This window comes from Bidens hawaiensis, unplaced genomic scaffold, assembly GCF_021521415.1.
Source record: "Bidens hawaiensis isolate Kalapana, Puna unplaced genomic scaffold, B.hawaiensis_p1.1 tig00045935_1, whole genome shotgun sequence".
Lineage (NCBI taxonomy): Eukaryota > Viridiplantae > Streptophyta > Magnoliopsida > Asterales > Asteraceae > Bidens > Bidens hawaiensis.
This window is the reverse complement of record NW_027498169.1, coordinates 107,038-127,011: the sequence shown is the minus strand read 5'-3', so window position 1 is coordinate 127,011 and position 19,974 is coordinate 107,038. Positions and strand designations below refer to the sequence as shown.

Sequence of the window (19,974 nt, the reverse complement as noted above, 5' to 3'; positions counted from 1 at the left end):
TTTGCATGGCTTTTGCTAGTTGATGTTTACACCCTGCTACTGCACATCTTTTAAGTGAGTTTTGTTTATATATTGGGGTTGTCTTGCTATGATAACTCACCAAAATACAATACTTAACAAGTATAACTAATTTAGACTATAAACTTCTTAGTTTATTCATGTCCAAATAAACGGTTTTTTTATTTCGCACTTTCGGCCAAAATAAAAGGTTTGAGCCAGGCGGCCAGCCCTGGTCACATGTGACATGCCCAAGTTACCGTTTGAACTTACTTGGCTCATATATAGTTTTCTAACAATTTCCCAAGAAGTAGTAGGATATGTTGTAAACATTTGATTACATGCTTTGGCGACTTTTGACCAGTTTAACCTTTTTTGTACGTTTAAGTTGTAGCTAAACTTTTAGACGACAGACAAATAAACAACGCCAAAGACATCACTAGCACATATATGTGCAGTTCAAAAATTAAAAAAAAACATTTATGTAATAATTCAGATACAAAGTACATAAGATTCCAGATTTTTATAGGTATTTCGGTATTTGTTGGTTATTTTGGTTCGGTTAATGTTAATCAGTTTTTGCTGAACAATGAGCAGAAATGGCTAGCTCCGGCTTTTCCACACTGACTGCGGCACAAGCCGAGTCACTAGTGACCCCTTTTTCGGTTGACAGGATAAGTGTGATGTTTCAAGTTGTGGTGGAAATAAAGCTCCGGGCCCGGATAGTCTGAATTTCAGTTATATCAAGAGATATTATATATTCATAAAAAAGTAGTGACGTAGTGTTTACATCGATACAAAACACAAACTGGCAACAAGCTGTGCCGCTAGCCCTTTTTTAATAGCAATACTAAGTCGTTTAAAAACAATATTTTTAGATCATGGGATCATAACATTACTACTCATGACCAGTTGGACACAACTAAGTAGCTCTACAGAGGCGCTAGGAAACCAAAAGTATCAAATGCGAAGGTTATAAATTATTAAATACGTGTTGGTTGTCAAGACACGCTTTCTGTGTTTGGCCACTTTGCATGAGAATTTTAGACACCCAATCGGATTTTCTTGTTAACGGATCTCCGACCTTTGAGTTCAACTGCTCTCCATGAATTATCGGCTTATGCTTCTTAAATCGGTTTTAGGGATCCGCCCGAGTTATCATTTTTTGCTATACATTTGCTCTTTTCACGGGTTATGGTGTGGCTTCGATGTTGTATATTCTTGTTAGCGTGAAGTTGGCCTTCTATGGTTTAATGAAATTTGCTGTTCGAAAATTTTTTTTTATCGAGGTTCAACCTGTTTATACACTTTTTTACTGTCTTATCATGTTGACCCGTTTATGACCCAAGCCAGTTGTTACTCCAAACTCAAACCCAATTAAGATGTTATTATCATTATAAAACACTCGTTTATGACCCGAACCCACTGTTTACTCATACCCGAGTCACATTTCAACTTGGTAGTATCGTTATAAAGTAATTAGAATTTAATCTGCTTTCAACCCGATTCGACTGATATAAGATAATAAGATATAACAGTATCCAAAACTGTCCATTACAAGGATCAAAATAAACCAGGGCATCTAAGAGTACTTAACAATATTAAAAAGAACTAAAAAGGCGCGGTTGCTAAATCATCGATCTTCCGATCACATTCGCCTATCGCTCTTTCATGAACATCGACGATCTCTTCCCAGTCATCGATTTTCAACTCGCTTTTTTCATTTTCCTTCACGAGTTGTTCACGTCTAGCACGGAGTTCGTCAACCTGTGTATCGATCACCGTGATGTCCCTGTTGCGTTTTTGAATTTTAGCGCGCTCACTCCCGATATTGTCTTTTGGTTCTTTAAGACCAGTTTTGTGTGCTTCCGCTTCATCCTTCAAAGAAAGCATTTCCTTCAAACGGGATGTTAACGGACCGACATCAAACCCGTGAGTTTCCAGTTCCAAAAGGATCTCAAGCTTTTCTTCAATTTTGGTTCGTGGATCATTTTGGCGTAAACGGCACACGTCCTCGAAAACGGTCGAAAAGTTCACCATTTTGTGAATTGCAGTGCGTTCCCGAGCACTTTCGTTAAGGCTGTTAAGAGGACCGAAGTGCGGGTTCTGTGGAAATAAATGGAATGCTTCCATTGTCTCAATGGATTTCCACGCTGCACTCATTTTTACAAAACTCGGGCCTTGATCTTTGTTTGCTGTATGCAAATGAAGAAGGGAATAACCGTCAAACAGATACCGATAATAAACTTATACAACTTAAAAAATGATCTTTTCTTTGTAAATTTACTTTTAAAACACTTATCAGGTGACAAATCAATAAATCATGCACTGCGTAAAACAACCTCGTATTAACAGAATTCAACTTGTATTTTATCATGACTTTTGCAGCCGATCCAACTTTAACTAATTTTAATTAGAAAACTGTATCTAAAACTAACTTTTAAATTCATATTGATGGCATGCCATGTCACCAATATTAATATAAATTAACTCGGTTGCTAAAAACGATTCAAGATTGCAAGTTGGTGTCTTATATTTTGAGCTTAAACTATAGTTGGTTGCTAAAATCATGAAAAAGTGTACTAATTTGTGCAGTTTGCCTTAAAACTCATGAATTTTAACCAAAATTAAAAAACCAGAAAATTACCAGCGGGCACACGTGATGCTTGAACTAAGTTAATAATAGGTTGACGATCATCAGGCTCTGTCTCGAGTGATTTATCAACAAGATTTTTAGACTTTCCGTTATCTTCTTGTGCACGTGAAGTACCTTGAAGATCTACAGAAAATACATACACAATGAGTAATATGAAAAAAGATAGATCTTTTTAGTTAATATTATTATTATTATTATTACTATTAAAATTATTATTATTATTAAAATTATTATTATTATTATTATTATTATCATTATTATTATTAATAAAGTGATTGTTCACCTTGGGGTGAAATCTGTGAAGACTCCGTGTTCAAACTAATCGTACGTTTTCTTCCTCGTTTTCCTTTCACCGGTTTTTTACATCCTGTCTGTTGCAATTGCAAAGCTAACTCTAACTCCGATCTACCTGGCGACTTACTTACACTGGCTTCTTCATTTGCATCATTTACTACAAACATAAAAATAAGTTCGTTACTTTAATGTGTAGACATAAAGTTCATGCAAATAAGTTAAAAGATATTGAGATTATACACGTCAAGAGAGTCTTGCGGTTAGCATTCCTTGAGAATGTCCTTCCCCACTTTCTTCTTGCTGATGTGTCGCAGTCAGCTTCCGTAACCTACATGAGAAATAATGAGATCTATACATATAACCATTAACATAAAAAAAAAACTAGCGATCGCAATGTCGACACATTAACTAGTGTTTTATTTCAAAACTAGTTTGTCTGCGTTGCGCCGGGGCAGCTGGCAAAACCCTAGCGTTGAAACTCGTGCGTTGGTACGATGAGTTAACACGAATTCGGTCAGTACCAGCTACGTTTGTTACGAGATAGAATTTGAGTGTTAAAACCCAAAAATTAATTCGCCAAATTAACATATAAAAACATTAACGTATACGAAAACAAAAATATTGAAAATTGAGTTTTAACAACCAATTTTTTTATTACTATTATTATTTTTGGGAGGGGGTCGGTCTGTAAACTCGTGCGTTGGTAAATGTCGAGCCTTGTCGGTCATGGACTTTAAATAAGGCCGCGAGTCTGGGCGAAGTCGGTCGGTTTCTTTCAGGTTTGTTATGGTACCGGAACTAAAAAAAAATATTGACGTTTGGTCAGTTTCCATTACGTTTATTATGGTTATTGAACTAAAAGATAAAAAAATAAATAAAAAACAAAGCTCACCGACCAATACGGTGCCACCAAGTGGCCCAATAAGCCACTTGCGGCACCAAAGTTTCTATTGATATATATTAGTAATAGTCATATAAAAAAAAGGATCAATTATTTACATGTGTATATTATTTAAAATTTCACAGTATTAATATTTAACTTTTTGTCTTTTTGAAACAGTGAAAATATCATATAAAAAAGAAATGATTACTTAATACAGTAAAACTTATAAGTTATAACAACCTGACTTACTTGCTTATCGGTTGTCTTAGACACCAATGGAACACCTGATAGAGGTGGCTCGGGTTCACCCCTGGTTTGAGGGCTTGCAGTAACTAACTGCTTAGAATTCTTGTTTTTGGGGACCGTCATCGCCATACATTGCAACCCCAGAACAACAGGAGCAGACAGTTCTGGGTTCACACGCCTTCTCTTAACGGCAATAGGAGTCGTTGTTAGGGCCAAATCACCTGCAGCTGTGTGATGAAAACATTGTTTTTTAAATTCTTCAATAAATCAAGTTGTTTTTAGTAATTGACTTTGTTTGTTATGAAACAAAATTAGTTCGTTTAAGCTTCACCTCGGCTCACTTTACTTAAGGGAGCTCGAGCTCGGTTCTTTTCACTTACGAGAGCTCGAGCTCAGATCTTTACAAGCTTTATTTCTGAAGCTCGAGCTCAGCTCATGCGTAGTTTTTCAAGCTCGAGGCCGGCTCGTTTGATTTATATACATTTATAATAAGTTTATATATATATATAATTAAAATGCTTATATCTAAAACTTTATTTCTGAAGTTTATTTCTGAAAACATTACTATAGAGGGGAGGAGGGGTAGAGGACGACCGAAATTGACTTGGGATGAGAGGATTAGGCATGATTTGATAGACCTAAACCTCTCCGAGGACATGGTTGAGGATAGGAATTCGTGGAGAAGTAGAATTAAAGTTAAGGATTTTTAGAGAGAATTGAATACCTTAGGGCTTAGACTTAACTTATTTAGGTCACATACCATAATGGTATTTCCCTTACATATTTTATTATTATTATTATTAGCTTTTATATTGCGGTTAAACTGTGACCTTTTTATTAATACTATTATAATTAGTAGTAGGTTTTTATATAACTGTTAAACTTTGATTTCCTTTTTTGGCTTCATACACATGTTCTTAGAGCCGAGGGTCTCTCTGGAAGCCACCTCTTTATTCCTTTGGATAGAGGTACGGTGTGCCTACATCCCACCCTCCCCAGACCCTACCTATAGCTCTGCTGTTGGTGGGATTTTACTGGGTATGATTGATTGATTGATTGATTGATTTCTGAAGCTCAGATCTTTACAAGCTTTATTTCTGAAGCTCGGCTCGTTTGATTTAGCCCTGCTTGCGGTGCGCACATATGATGTATATATGTGTGAACCCTCGTGTGGGCAAAAGTGAAATTGCACTAATTTTGACGTTATTTTACTAATCTCGTGAAAATAACGTTAAAAGTGACGGACGGTTAATCAGGCATCATGTAGTGGCGTTGATAGCTGAAAGATAAGGGTACATGCACCGATCAGCCGGTGTCCCGATGATTGAGTGCTATGTGCCTTATGTCCAAGGCTTGATGCAAAACTACTATCGAGCCGGGGGTCTCACCGGAAGCAGCCTCTCTATCCCTATGGGGTAGAGGTAAGGCTGCCTACATCTTACCCTCCTCAGACCCTACCATAGCTTTGCTATTGGTGGGATATACTGAGTACGATGATGATGATGATGCTTATATCTAAAACTTTATATATCTTTTTGTTAATTTATCATAACTTTTAAATAATAATAGCTATTTTAAAAACAAGTCAGTGAACAAGCTTATTTTTAAGCTCAAGCTCGGAAGCGTGCTTGCTTAAGCTAAGCTCCGAATTGAGCTTTAGCAAGCTGATCTCAAGCAGCTCACGAGCGGCTTAACTCGTTTATGAGAATTTGTATGAAAGAGTGAATATGATATTATGAAACTTTAAGGGTATATTAGATTGAATTAATATTTCAAATAACTACACACCTTTAACTAAAGCTTTCGAGCCTTTAGAACCAGCCGATAATGTCCCTTTCTTTTTTGCAGAGGTATTCACGGGACGCTTCGATTCAACACTTTTCGCTCGCTTAGCGGGCTGCACAAGTAAATTAATTTTAAAAAAAACCTAAAACTATGCGATTTTACTAGAGAAATTCAACTCACCGTTTTCTTTCCACGAACAAGCTTCTTAATTGTATCAACAGTTTGACCAACAGGTGTCACTTCTTTACTCGGACCCCCGTTTGATAGACTCTGATCATGAGAATCAATCTCAGCCTTCAACTTCTTATGAGGCTCTAAAGGTTTTTCGATGCTACCAACAGTTTTTGATTTTGGTCCCTTCATGGATCTTTTTATGCTAGAATTGAGGAGTTCAGTACCACTATTTTTGTTCGCGATCGGATCCGTAAAGTTTAGAGAAATAGTTTCTCTTAACTCAATATCAGAAAAAGGAACCTGAAAAAAAGTATAGTTCAGTTGAGATATCATAATATACCATCATTCAATCTCCAAAACCTATATTAGAAGTCTAAAGACTAGAATTAAAAAACATTATATCATAAATATTTGTTTCTAGAGAGCATAAACAACAAAACTGACTCAAAGGACAAGCAGATAAAGGGCGTTTGATATTGCTTATTAAACCTGTTTTTCTGCTTATTGTGTTTTCATACAATCATTAGCTGCTTTGAGAGAGTTTTTGAATTTACTTACCGAAACTGCTTACGTCTATACAAAACTACTCTTTTAAAGAAGCAATAAGCAGATTATAATAAGTAAATCTCAAACACCACATTTTATAATTAAGAAGGTAATGACAACTGGATACCTGACAAGCGGGGAACCAATTGTCATCTTTCAATTCCACATGCGGTCTTAATTCCACATGACTAAACTCTTTCACCGTATTAGTATGTTTAAAATACACAAAGTATCTACTATCAGCAAGTTTTTGGGTAATTACTCCACTCCACCAGCTAAAATCATAAAAAGCGTTCACTTTTTCTAACAAACCGAAACTTGTAACATTAATTTGAGGGACCGAGGGATGAATGTGAGGAAGATCTATACTAACTCTTTGAACCTCTGATTCATCATTGATCCCTGAGCAAATGTATTCAACCAAGAAAATTAATTTTGCTGTTTTCTTATTATTATCCAAAGGGAAACGAAATCAGAACCACTTAATGCTGATCAACTCACTACACCACACTATCTAATAAAAGTTTCAAGATTCTAACGCAGATTACACATTCAAAGCATACTAAAATGAAAATGAGCATACAGATTGACGGCACGGTAGTATCATAGCAGGAATTTTCAATCGAGTACATAAACAAGCATAAATCCTCAAAATAATGATTGAGCGTAAACATTTAAATACTCACCAGTCAATATAGTTTTTACAACAAACTGCAGCACAGAAGGATGTGCTTACTGAATAATGTAGAAAGCAACGCGTACCCCCCAAATGCAATTGAGAAAACTAAACCCTAAAAATGATAAGAACAGCGGCGAGAGTGTATGTAAGAATAGTAGGAGAAAAGGGAGTATATATAGAGTCGAATTGTGTTAAGCTAAAACCAAAAGTGCAGCTCGTTTCTCGGGCTGGGCCCATTTGCTATCAGCCCATTTCGACAACCGGGATTCCGAAATGGATTTTGTAAAAAGAGTTGTATGCCACCTGTCTAGATATATGAATCAACGACGTCAACATTCGGATCAAAACCAAGGCAGATTTGTTAATGACCGGATAGAGGTGACAGTCAACAGAAATAAACGGTGAGGTGTTCTCCCAGACAGTTATAAAAAATTATTGAACAATTAGATAACTAAATTCTTTCCCCTTATGTGTGTGTGGTTAAACATTCAATACACAGTGTATCCGCTATCAGCAAGTTTTTTTAATAATTACTCCACCCCGCCAGCCAAAATCATAAAAAACACCAAGTTTTCAAACAAACCAACACTTGTAACACTAATTGGAGAACCCAAGGGACGGATGTAAAGATGATCAGTATTAACACTTTAAAACTCCGATTCAATCATGATCTCTGACAATTGTATTCAACGCTGAAAATGAACCTTGTTGTTTTCTTATGTTTACCCAAAGTGAAACAAAAGCAGAGCCATTTAATGCAGACCAATTCACTACACAACACTATCTAAAGAAAATTTCAAGATTCTAATGCAGATATCACATTCAAAGCATACAAAAACGAAAATTAGCTCACAATTAATGCAAATTATTAGCATATCAAGAAGTTTCAATCACATACATCAACAAGCATAAAGCCTCACAGAAATGATTGGGCATAGTCACTCATAGGGCTGTAAACGAACCAAACGTTTGGGAACTGTTCGTGAACTGTTCGACGGGAAGTTCGTTTATGCTTGCTCATTTACTAAATGAATGAACATGAACACAGAATTTTGTTTGCTTGACTAAATGAACAAACACGAACAAAGGCCATGTTCATTCAATTGTGTTCATGAACGTTCGATAATGCGTGTACATTCGTTAATGTTTGTTTGTTTATGCTTGTTCATTAAAGGTTTTTTTAATGACTTTTCTAATCTTATCATTTAGATTTAAGCAAAATTATTAACTATAAAACAAAAATGCATATGAGTGTTATGTGATCAATCTATATGCAAATTAACATATGCATATGAATGCTGAAAAAATACCAGCACGAACTCCGTAGCCGGACCAAACCGTTGACGCTGACCACTCTCCGTTAGCCAAATCAAATAATATATCGTTTGTGTTCGTGAACTGTTCAGGAACAAGTTCATTTCCTTAATGAACGAACACGAACAATTAATTCCATTCAGACAGGTGTTTGTAAACCGTTCACAAATAAGTTCATTTCCTTACGAACGAACACCAACAATAAATCCTATACAATCAAGTGTTTGTGAACCGTTCACGAACAAGTTCATTTCCTTAACAAACAAACACGAACAATAACTTCCGTTCAGTCAGGTGTACGCTTACCGTTCATAAACAAGTTCATTTCATCAATGAGCGAACACGAACAGTTCAGTTCCTTAACGAACGAACATGAACACGGACAATAAACTCCGTTTCGTTAGCTCTTTGTGAACCGTTCACTTGTCCGACAAAAGCTTAACTCACCGAACATGCACAAAACCTTATGAATAATACACTAAACACACAAATTCAGCTGTAAAATTAATTAGGTTATAACGAAACCGCAACAACCTGTTTCTCGAGACGAGTCCATCTGCCATCAGTCCATACTTATCAAACTGGAATCACAACGACGTCGTTTAGCTCGAATAAAAGCTGAATTGTAACGGAAACTAACAGAGGTGATCGGAGTTGATATTATTATTATTATTATTATTATTATAGTTTCAAGTTCGTGGAAAGCTGCTTCATAAACCCTAATTTGGTTCGTGTTCCCCCCTTTTTTTGAATAATAATAATAATATGATGATGATGCAATGGAATGAGTGATTGATTTTATATATATAGTTTCTTAAAACATAACGTATGAGTTCGATTCGAACTAGAGTAAGTAGTTGTTAGACGTAGAGATTTAGCTGGACTAACGTCATTTAAAAAAACTTCACAATCGGTAATGTTCGTTGATAAATAACGTAGTATGATTAGTTGAAAAACGTTAAGTAACGATATGTTGATGTATACTAAAGGACCATTGTACGTTGTAGCTATTTATGAGCGTGTTTTACGTTTGATCCGAGCATAACGTAGTGGGAAACGCCTCAAAACGTCAAAATTCCCCCACCTCCCATCTTCGTTGGTTGGTTTCACTCCTTGGTCCCACCATCATCTTCATCAAACGTCTTTAGTTAGGAGCATCTTTGAAGCTCAAAACGCCCGAAAACGCCAGAGAGCGGTGTTCTCGTCGTTTTGGGCCGAAACGTTATCCACAACGTTGCCACGACGCTTGGTCTTGCCAAGGATAATAGCATTGTAAGTGGATTCGAACTTGAGTAAGAAGCAGAGAAGTTGATGTAAAGCTTTTCTTTGGAGACGTGCTAGCTGGACTAACGGCGTTTAAAAAGACTTGATCAAAATTTATGAATTATGAAATTGGTAATGTTCGTTGATAAATATTTATAAAGACTATAGTATGATTAGTTGACAAATGTTGAGTAAAGATACGTTGTTGTATACGAAGTTACGAAAACACCATCGTTGTAATTATTTATGAGCGTGTTTTATGTTTGATTCCTTGAGCATAATGGTTGTTTCGGGTTGAAGTTGGCTCCTTGTTATAATGGAGTTTGAATATCCTTAGGTGTATTGTTAAGTTATGAATATTAGTCTCAGACCTTCAGTGGGTTCGAATGTTTGCCCATAACTAAGCGTTGATTATGAAGGACTAACATATAATGTCGTGTCAATTGGATACTTTATATATTAAATTATGTTTTTTTACTTCTTATGCGTAGTTTATGTCTTGTTCTCTTCGTTGATAATGGAGGACTAACATATAACGTCGTGTCAATTGGATACTTTATATATTAAATTATGTTTTTTTCACTTCTTATGTGTAGTTTGTCTTGTTCACTTTTGTGTATTATTCATTGTTGATAAACTTTTTTCTATCGTATAATAGAAGCACGTATTAGACTCAATTTTTCCAAAGCTAGCTTAACAAGTATTTGGCTCAAAATTTCGAGTATTTCATGATTTTCAAAAAATATTTGGCTAAATACTCCCAAGTTGGCTAAACAAACGGTGATACTACATACCTTGTAAAAATGGCTTAACAGGTATCTGGCTCGATATTTCTAAAGTTGATCATTTGATTAGTGGTTCAGTGGGGATGGGAAGGATATAACATAATAACAAAACCAAGTTAAAATAACGATAAAGTTATGAAGAAGATAATGATCTTCCAATAAATCAAATCTCCTCACTTACCTAGGTTTGACCACCCTCAAATCATACGGGGCCGGGGCGGGGGTTTTGTGATATGCGATGCCAAGAGTTTCACTCAACAGCCTAAGAATAACATGATCCGCTGCTTGCGTATCATCCTAAAACAACATGGTGACGGAATAATAAAGTATCAATTTTGAAATGAGCACGTCAATCATTGTTTGTGGTAAGCTCACTATCTTAAAATCACTCATCTCCCCTATTCTTATACATACCTTAGCAATGTGGTCTTTCCCTAAGACCCTTTCTTTTGTCGGTTATCACCATGTGCCTTAATTCCGGATCACACATTCAGAAATGGGACATAATAATATAGCGCATATCATAAAAAGATAGCACCATTTATTTGTGGACATCTCCATCACTCCATGGTTCAAAACATAATTCAACTGAAAAATAAACCAGACTAAAAATGTCACAATAAAATAAAACAAAATAAAATATTTTGAGCCGAATGTGTTGTAATTCATAGCCCTACAAATAAACCGAACCAACACGTACAATGGCGAAGGATATTAAGGTACAAGGGTGGCCCTGGCCCCTGTTTTCGCAACAGTGTAAATTCAGCCATTTTTCATCTAAAAATTTTATACGTAGTGTAAATTTACCCGTTTTCGACCAAAATTTGAGCCCGACACCCCTCGTTTATGAATTTTTAAATACATTTTGAGTCCGCCCCCGACATTCGTGTCCAAACTTCGTCACTGAACACAAAATCTAATCGGACAAATATTTATGCTCGTTCGTTTAGAAAATGAAAACGTTCGTATTGATCTATGTTCGCTCATTTAAAATCTGAACGAACAGTCTACTAAACACGAACCCGTCGCTTAATTAAATAACCATTGGAGTATCTCTCACATCAAACTTCTTCTCCGGCACGATGGCGTTAGCAACAACTATTATTATTATTATTATTATTATTATTCCGATTATTATTAAACCTCAATTTCCACCGTTATCTTTTACAAACACCACCACTCAATTCGCACTCAAGAACAAAATAAAAACTGTAGTCAACCAAAGTCAAAGACGTACAACTACCGTTACCGTTAAGTCCACAGCCAGTGGTGGTGGACTGTACTCAGCTCAGCAATATGAACTCACTCCTGAGAACGTGGATACTGTTCTAGAGGATGTGAGGCCGTACTTAATTGCTGACGGTGGGAACGTTGATGTTGTTTCTGTTCTAAACGGCGTCGTTTCGCTTAAGCTACAAGGTATTATTATTATTATTATTATTTAGTTTTTTTGGTTATAAATTAGAACATGAAATTGATGCGTGTAAATAGTGATTTAAGTAATTAGGTTATTTCTAAAGACCGTAGGGGTGTGCACGATTCAGTTTGGGTCGGTTTTGAGCTAAAACCAAACCAAAGCCCGAAACTTTGGTTTTTGAATTTTTTGAAAGCCATTCGGTTTCGGTTTTTATGGTTACAAACTTACAATTTTCAGTTTGATTAGGTTTTCCGGTTTGTGTTCGGTTCGGTTTGGGTCGGTTTTGAGTTAAAAGGAACCAAAAACCGAAGCGCTTCAGTTTTTTGAAAATTTGAAAACGTTCAGTTTCGGTTCGGCTTTTGCGGTTTTCAGTTTTGGTATTTTCAGTTCGGTTTTTGGTTTATCCGGTTTTGGCATTTGAGTTTAAACTTTTGAACGGAAAAAAAAAAGATTTGGGCTAAAATAATGAACATGGGTTTAAATCAGTTTGTGAAATTATGTGAAATTGCACTGATTTCGACGTTATTTTGCTAATTTCGTGAAAATAACGTTAAAAGTGATGGAAGGTTAATCATACATTATGTGGTGGCGTTGATAGCCGAAAGACAACGGTACATTCACCGAGCGGCTGGTGTCCCGATGGTTGAGTGCTATGTGCCTTATGTTCAAGGCTTGATACAAAACTACTATCGAGCCAGGGGTCTCACCGGAAGCAGCCTCTCGATTTCTACAGGGTAGTGGTAAGGTTGTCTACATCTTACCCTACTCAGTCCCTACCATAGCTTTGTTATTGGTGGGATTTACCGAGTACGATGAAGATGATGATGATGATGATGATGATGATGATTTGTGTTCAGTTAGGTTTTAGTCGAACCGAACTGAACAAGGCCTTGTTCGTTAATGAAATGAACTTCTTCGTGAACGGTTCATGGACACTAACGAACAATGTTTTCATTTGATTTGGCTAACCAAGAATGGTCAGTGTCAGGTGTCAACGATTCGGTTTGGCTACGAAGCTTGTGTTGGTGTTCTTTTTCAGACATTCATATTCATCTGTTGATTTTACATCTAAATTAATCGCATAATACCTGTATATATTTTTGTTTTATAGTTAATAATTTTGCTTAAATCTATATGATAAGATTAGAAAAGTCATTAGAAAGTATTAAAAGCCTTTAATGAATGTACATATACAAAAATGAACATTAACGAACATAAAAAGAAGTAAACGAAAACATTATGGAACCGTCACGTTCACAATTGAACAAACATTGCCTTTGTTCGTGAACGGAATTCCTTGTTCATATTCGTTCATTTTTTAAACGAACGGATAAAATGAACTTCCAGCCGAACCGTTCACTGAAAGTTCATTGAACGTTCAGTTCAATTACTAGATGTGTGTGATTACGGCAAATTAGTTTCTAGTGATTGGATACATGTTTCGGTTGATGATCATATAATTTATGTGATGTCACTAATAATCATATATGAATTAGGGGCATGTGAATCTTGTCCAAGCTCAACAACAACTATGAAAATGGGGATTGAAAGAGTACTTAAAGAAAAATTTGGAGATGCCGTTAAGGAAATTGTTCAAGTTTATGATGAAAAACCGGCTGAAACGACTGTCGAGGCAAGATTTGTACTTAAATTATTGTGTTTAAAGTTTAAACACCCGAAACTAAGAAAATTTATGCCAAGAGAGTGGCAATTTTGACCCATTTACAAACGGGCCAATTTGGGATTTGTTTCATCTCTTACGTAGGGTAGGGGTGCAAACGAGCCGGGCTACTCGCGGTCGGATCGATAAAAAGCTCAAAACGAGCGAGCTTTTTCGAGCGTGAACCGAGCCTGAGCTTCAAATAAAGCTCGTTTAGTTATCGAGCCTAAGCTCAAGCCTTGTATGGGAAGCTCGTTTAGGCTTTTCGAGCCTTAACAAGTTTCAAACTTTTACCCCTTCTGGACTTTTATGTATTAATGTCACAGCACAACGGAGCTTGAGCCGAGCTTTGGCTCATTTAAGGTACTACACGAGCTTCGGCCGAGCTTAGGCTTGTCTACGATTTTTCTCATAATATTTAGAAATAATTAAAAACGTATATAAGTTAATTAATAAATAATAAACAAGCCGAGTATGAGCTGAGCCGAGCCGAGCTTTTTTGACCGCGAACCGTGGCTAAGCTTCAAATAAAGCTCGTTTTGTTATCGAGCCTAAGCTCAAGCCTTGTATGTGAAGCTCGTTTAGGCTCGTCGAGCCTTATCGAGCTTTAAACTTTTGCCTCTTCTGGACATAGATGTGTTAATGTCACAGCACAACCGAGCTCGAGCCGAGCTTTGTCTCGTTTCAGGTACTACATGAGCTTCAGCCGAGCTTAGGCTTGTCTACAATTTTTCTCAAAATATATAGAAATAATTAAAAACGTATATAAGTAATAAATAATAAACAACCCGAGTATGAGCCGAGCCCGAGCTTGAAAACACCACTCACGAGCCAAGCTCGAGCTCTATAAAAAAAACTCAAAACGAGCCGAGGTCGAGCTCTCGTAAGTCAAACGAGCCGGCTCTGCTCCGCTCAAATACTTCAGCTAGAAAGTTGACCAAAGTCTATTCTTAAAGAATAATGTAGCAATGATATGTATTAATATGTTGCAATAGCAGGCGGTAAATGCGCATCTTGAAATACTGAGGCCCGCGGTAGCCAACTTTGGTGGAAATGTGGAGGTATTATCAGTAAAAGGCGGGGAATGTCTCGTGAAGTATACCGGGCCCGAATCAATCGGGTCGGGTGTCAAAGCAGCCATCAAAGAAAAGTTTACAGATATTGAAAATGTTGTGCTCACAGAGTAACTTGCCTTTAGAGCTATTGTTATATAGGATTATTGCATATTTGTAAAACACTTGTTATAAAATTGAACCGCTTAAAAATAAAAGTGTATCAACTTTAATCAAGACTTGTGTCTTGTGGCTTCAAATTAGGGGTGTAAATGAGATAATATGAACCCGAGCTCGAGCCTAGCTCGCTTATTATTATATTAATTAATTTTTATATATTAATAACTATATTTATATATAACTTTTTGTTATATATTTATTTTATCATAATATATATTTAGTTTTTTTTTTATTATGATATTATAAATTATAATTATTTAATAAATACATATAAAATAAAATTTATATAAGCAGGCACGAGCTCGACAAGTCAAGGTCAGGCTCGGCCTTGATTTCGATTAAACAAATTTATTTTTAGGCTCGAGTTGTTTAAGCGTCGCTTGATTCGACCTATTTATGGACTGATATTGAGTAGTTGATTTTATATATTTAGTAAATTAATTTTGACTAATTGACCATCATGTTTGGTAGTTCGGGTTTGCGTGAATTAGGCAGGCCCGTAAAGCAGCCCAAACAGTTGTTTTTTAGTTATAATTTATAACAAAAGGTAGGCCGGGTTTGGATTTTTTTTCTTTGAAGTTGGGCTGTATTGGGCTCAACGTATCAAGTATCTAGAGGTGCACAAATCGAACCGGGTTCGGGTATAGAACTGGGTTCGGGTATGACCGGGTACGGGTATGATCGGGTATTGGTAGTAATCGGGTTGGGTTCGGGTAGGGTATTGTCTCTAAAAACCATACCCTATGCATCGGGTTCGGGTCGAGTATAGCACCGGGTATTCTAAAACCGGGTATTTGAATACCCTATTATCGGGTATTGAAAAAACCCTATTTACGGGTTTTTTTCCGGTATTTTTTTGGTATAGATTGGATTTTTTAAAAGTTTAAACTTTTAAGGGGTATTATTCAGGTATTTTTCGGGTATACAACGGGTATTTGAAATACCCGGTTTCGGGTATTGGAAAACCTCGGTTTCGGGTTCGGGTATTACCGGGTACAAATCGGGTTTTCGGGTATTACCGGGTACAAATCGGGTTCGGTTCGGGTTCGGGTTTTAGTGCCAAAATGCATACCCTATCCGTACCCTACGGGTAGGGTCGGGTACGGGTTCGGGTATAAAAAACCCGGGTATTAGAAAAACCGGTTCCGGGTATTTATTTCGGGTCTGGGTTCGGGTTTTTTGTGCACCTCTGTGAAGTATCTACTCCTAAACTATGCAATCGGTATCGTCGATATATCATCGATATATCAGTGATATATCGATTATCGGTCCCTTGGCGATATATAAATTAGAATATCGGTTCGGAATATCGGTCAATATCATATCAGTGATATATCGATTATCGGTCCCTTGGCGATATATAAATTAGAATATCGGTTCGGAATATCGGTACCGATAATATCAACGATATTGACCGATATTTGACTTATATTGGACTAATATTTGACTGATATATCACCGATAATCCCGATATTAGTGTTTTAAGTCTTAATTATCAACTTTTAGTGTTTAATGTTAGTGTTTTAAGTCTTAAATAATTCTTACTTGCTATGATCGTTAGTGTTTTCGCAATTTGCAAAATGTTACTTTGTTAATGGTAGGAGACTATACTGAATTATTAATGTTAAATTGTTATATATATGAATTTTACATTATATTAAAATTACCGATATCTCACTGTGATAACTGACCAGTATCCGATATTTTTCCGCATTAACTGCTTAGCTCCTAAAAATAATGAACCAAAGTCGGATCGGAAAAACCGAAGACATACCGGTTCCAAATTCTCAAAACCGAACCGTACATTTGATTTGTTTTCGGGATTTAGGCAAAATTTAAACCGACACGGCCTGTATAGCGTATACATATATAACTAGAAATAGTTACTTACAAGGGCTTTTGTGAAAGTAACAATTAAAAATTAGTTGAATATACAGTTTAAGAGGTTATAAACATTAAACATATTCATAATTCATTTTTAGAAAGTTATGCATATCAACTACTTTTAGATAAATTAGTTACCAAAGAAATAATAACCGACAATGAGAAAATAAACTTTTTAGCTTGAGACTGCGATAAAATATTTACATTCGATTCAACTACTCTGCTAATAAAAACATGAAAATGATAAAAATTACTAGATAATAACGAGCCGACACAAACAAATAACAACAAGGCGTATTGATTTGCGACGGGCTTAAAATCTTCTGTGTTAGTTTATGATCATGATCATATTATTATTATTATTATTATTATTATTATTATTATTATTATTATTATTATTAATTTAAGAATACTTTAATTAGAATCTTTTATGTTAGGTCAAGAAGTTGCAACCGTTATCAATGCATGTCTAACCGACTGTCAACCGTCAACATATTATATAAGAGATACATTGAACTTTTCCTTTTAAAATATTTATTAAATTAGTATTAATCATTTTCTAGTTATTCTTATATAATACACACAAGAAGTTTGGTGTCGCAAAATCCTGACTGGGCAACTTTGCGGCACCGTATTAGTCATTTTTGGTTTGTTTTAGTTTTGGACTGTAACAAACGTAACGAAAACCGACCGAATATAAATTTTGTTTTGTTTTAGTTTCGATATCGTAATGAACATGATGGAAACTGACCGAATTCGAGTAGACTCAACCCGTTTTCTTTTAGTTCTAGTACCGTAACAAACGTTAGAAAATCAACAGAATGCTGATTGTATTTGTTTTTTTTTTTTAGTTTCGGTACCGTTACGAATGTGACATAAACCAACCGAATTTGTGTAGACTCATTGCCTCAATGCCCGAGATCAACAACGATCGGGTTTTACCAACTTCCAAGTTTTAGCGGCTGACGCCACTCACTGGTCCACCCCTATTATTATTATTTTCTTATTTTGGTTTTAGTTATGGTACAATAACACACGTAACCAGAACCAACTGAATTCGTTTTGACTGACCGTTTCAACACGTATGACCAATAACACTTGGATTTACTATTGCCCCGGCCCAACGTGTCAGGCAAAACACCAGTTATTATTATTATTTATGTCTAAAATATGACACATCTTTTTCGATTTAGATAGCAATGTAAAAGGAACATTTAATACATAGAACGTGTCGGTTAGTGAAAATGAAATGGTGACATGTGATTGTTATTGTTGTGGTTTGGAAATGCCACGTGCCGTTGTTATATTCATTCATAACTTATATAACTATATAATATGCCGGCCGGTAAACACCGTTACCACATTCCTCAATCCCACCGAAACCTTACACGACATATATTCCCTAACATCGGATTAATATGCGACGGCATCTTCCTGTCGTTTCATTTTTTATTTTTTATATTTTTGTATGTTTTTTTAATTAATTTCATATTTGGTTCGCCTGCTACCTTTATAGCATTATACCATTATACTATACGAGAAGTTTTCACATTATACCAAATTATTCTTATACTATTATACTATTATTTATTTATTTATATTTGTTATACTTTGTATATATCATACGAACAATATTGTTCGGTTTAGGTTATGTTATTGTATGATGGTTATGTACACTGAGTGGGGTGCTTGAGGAGTCGGTTAAATTGTAGGAAAAAAACAGGGGGGGGATTGTCTCGGCTATTTTCCACATAAAACAAGGGACTACACCACGATCTATCCCGGATCTAACTTTAAGTAGTTCTGGACTTTGGGAAGAAATGAGAGAAAGTGGGACGATACCATAGTGTTTGATGAAAAATGGAAAAAACCGAGAAAACATGGAAAGCACTAATGTGACATCCGAGATAAAATGAAGAAAGTGGGATAAAGTTTGAGGACTCCCTATGCTCTACAAAGTTAAATAAATAAAACGAAATATAACTGAAAGATTTAAACTTAAGGTAAATGTAGTTAAGAGCTCATAAGCAGAAGGTGTTAACGACCCAAATCATGTGGTAAAATACAATCACAGTCCACACGTGGTTTGACTAAATCGTCGAACCCGATTTCCACCAATTAGGGTTTCGATTTCTTCAGCAAAAGCATTCCTTAAGTTTAAGCAAATTTTTGTTTTTTTAACGCCTTTTTAGTACGAAGCGTGCAAACCACTGCTTGACATGGTTTAGGGTTTATATAAATAAACATATGCGCAAACATTGATAAAGTCACATGCCTCTTAGAGAAAGAGGTCCTGAGTTCAAACATTGGCAAGGAAGTAGTTTAGAATTATCTATGTAAAGTAAAATAATAAAAGTAGATTATATATTTTTCAATTGATGTTGCTCGCTTACCCATTATTCAGATGTAGTTCGGTTTGTGTTATATATAAAAGGATCAATATTTTCATTGATGTTTGTGCTTATTTTACTAATGTCGCCAATGATGGATTTTGTGTCTTAATATGGTTCGTGTGTGTGGTGGTGGAGCTGTCACATTAGCACCATGATCACGAAAACACCACGCTGTGTTACCTTAAGGTAATTGTGGAAATGGTTTTGGTAGAATTTTTCATGCTCGTGGTAAGTGTGAAAGGTTTCTTTTGAAATTTGATATATAATGACTATATATTTTGAGCCAATCACATTCACACCACTCACTTCCTCTATTTTAACCGTGTTAGAATCTTGAATTTATCGCAATACACACAAACACTATGTCACGCACACAATCGCAAAGGAAAACGAAACATAAACCATTTACATAGCTCAACTAGTATGACCTACGTCCATGATTGCAACTAGCTGGTTATTATTACTCAGGTGCTCTAGAAAATACAAGTACATAATTACATATGACTGATACACACACAAAAACGAGATTAGGGTACACGGGTGAACGTACTGAGCTAGGGTCGACTACCCCTGTCTGCACCCCTACCTAGGGCCGGTTGCCCTAAATGTACCGATGTCCACACGTCCCAACAAATTAACGCCTATGTCACATATTTTTCACATTCAGAGTAACTAACCATAACATCTGTTCTAAAAGGTTCGCCTTTCGCTTATGTGCATATAATTATTTGTAGGGTAAACTATGTATATAATAGTTTATAGAGTA

General features: G+C 35.9%; 1 protein-coding gene and 1 pseudogene across 2 annotated transcripts; one reads left to right on the top strand and one right to left on the bottom strand.

Annotated features, from left to right (window-relative positions):
- Positions 1–1,484: 1,484 nt before the first annotated feature.
- LOC143595995 (uncharacterized) lies at positions 1,485–9,207 on the bottom strand. Its single transcript, XM_077074874.1, has 9 exons — positions 9,109–9,207; positions 6,709–6,983; positions 6,042–6,335; positions 5,865–5,973; positions 4,080–4,303; positions 3,188–3,275; positions 2,937–3,104; positions 2,645–2,776; positions 1,485–2,243 (listed from the first exon to the last, which is right to left on the bottom strand). Exons 1-9 carry the CDS (start codon positions 9,128–9,130, stop codon positions 1,609–1,611), a joined length of 1,947 nt encoding a protein of 648 aa, XP_076930989.1. The 5' UTR covers positions 9,131–9,207; the 3' UTR covers positions 1,485–1,608.
- Positions 9,208–11,704: 2,497 nt separating this feature from the next.
- LOC143595994 (nifU-like protein 1, chloroplastic pseudogene) lies at positions 11,705–14,984 on the top strand (annotated as a pseudogene). Its single transcript, XR_013146627.1, has 3 exons — positions 11,705–12,041; positions 13,536–13,672; positions 14,698–14,984. The product of XR_013146627.1 is annotated as a nifU-like protein 1, chloroplastic pseudogene (transcript).
- Positions 14,985–19,974: the final 4,990 nt, after the last annotated feature.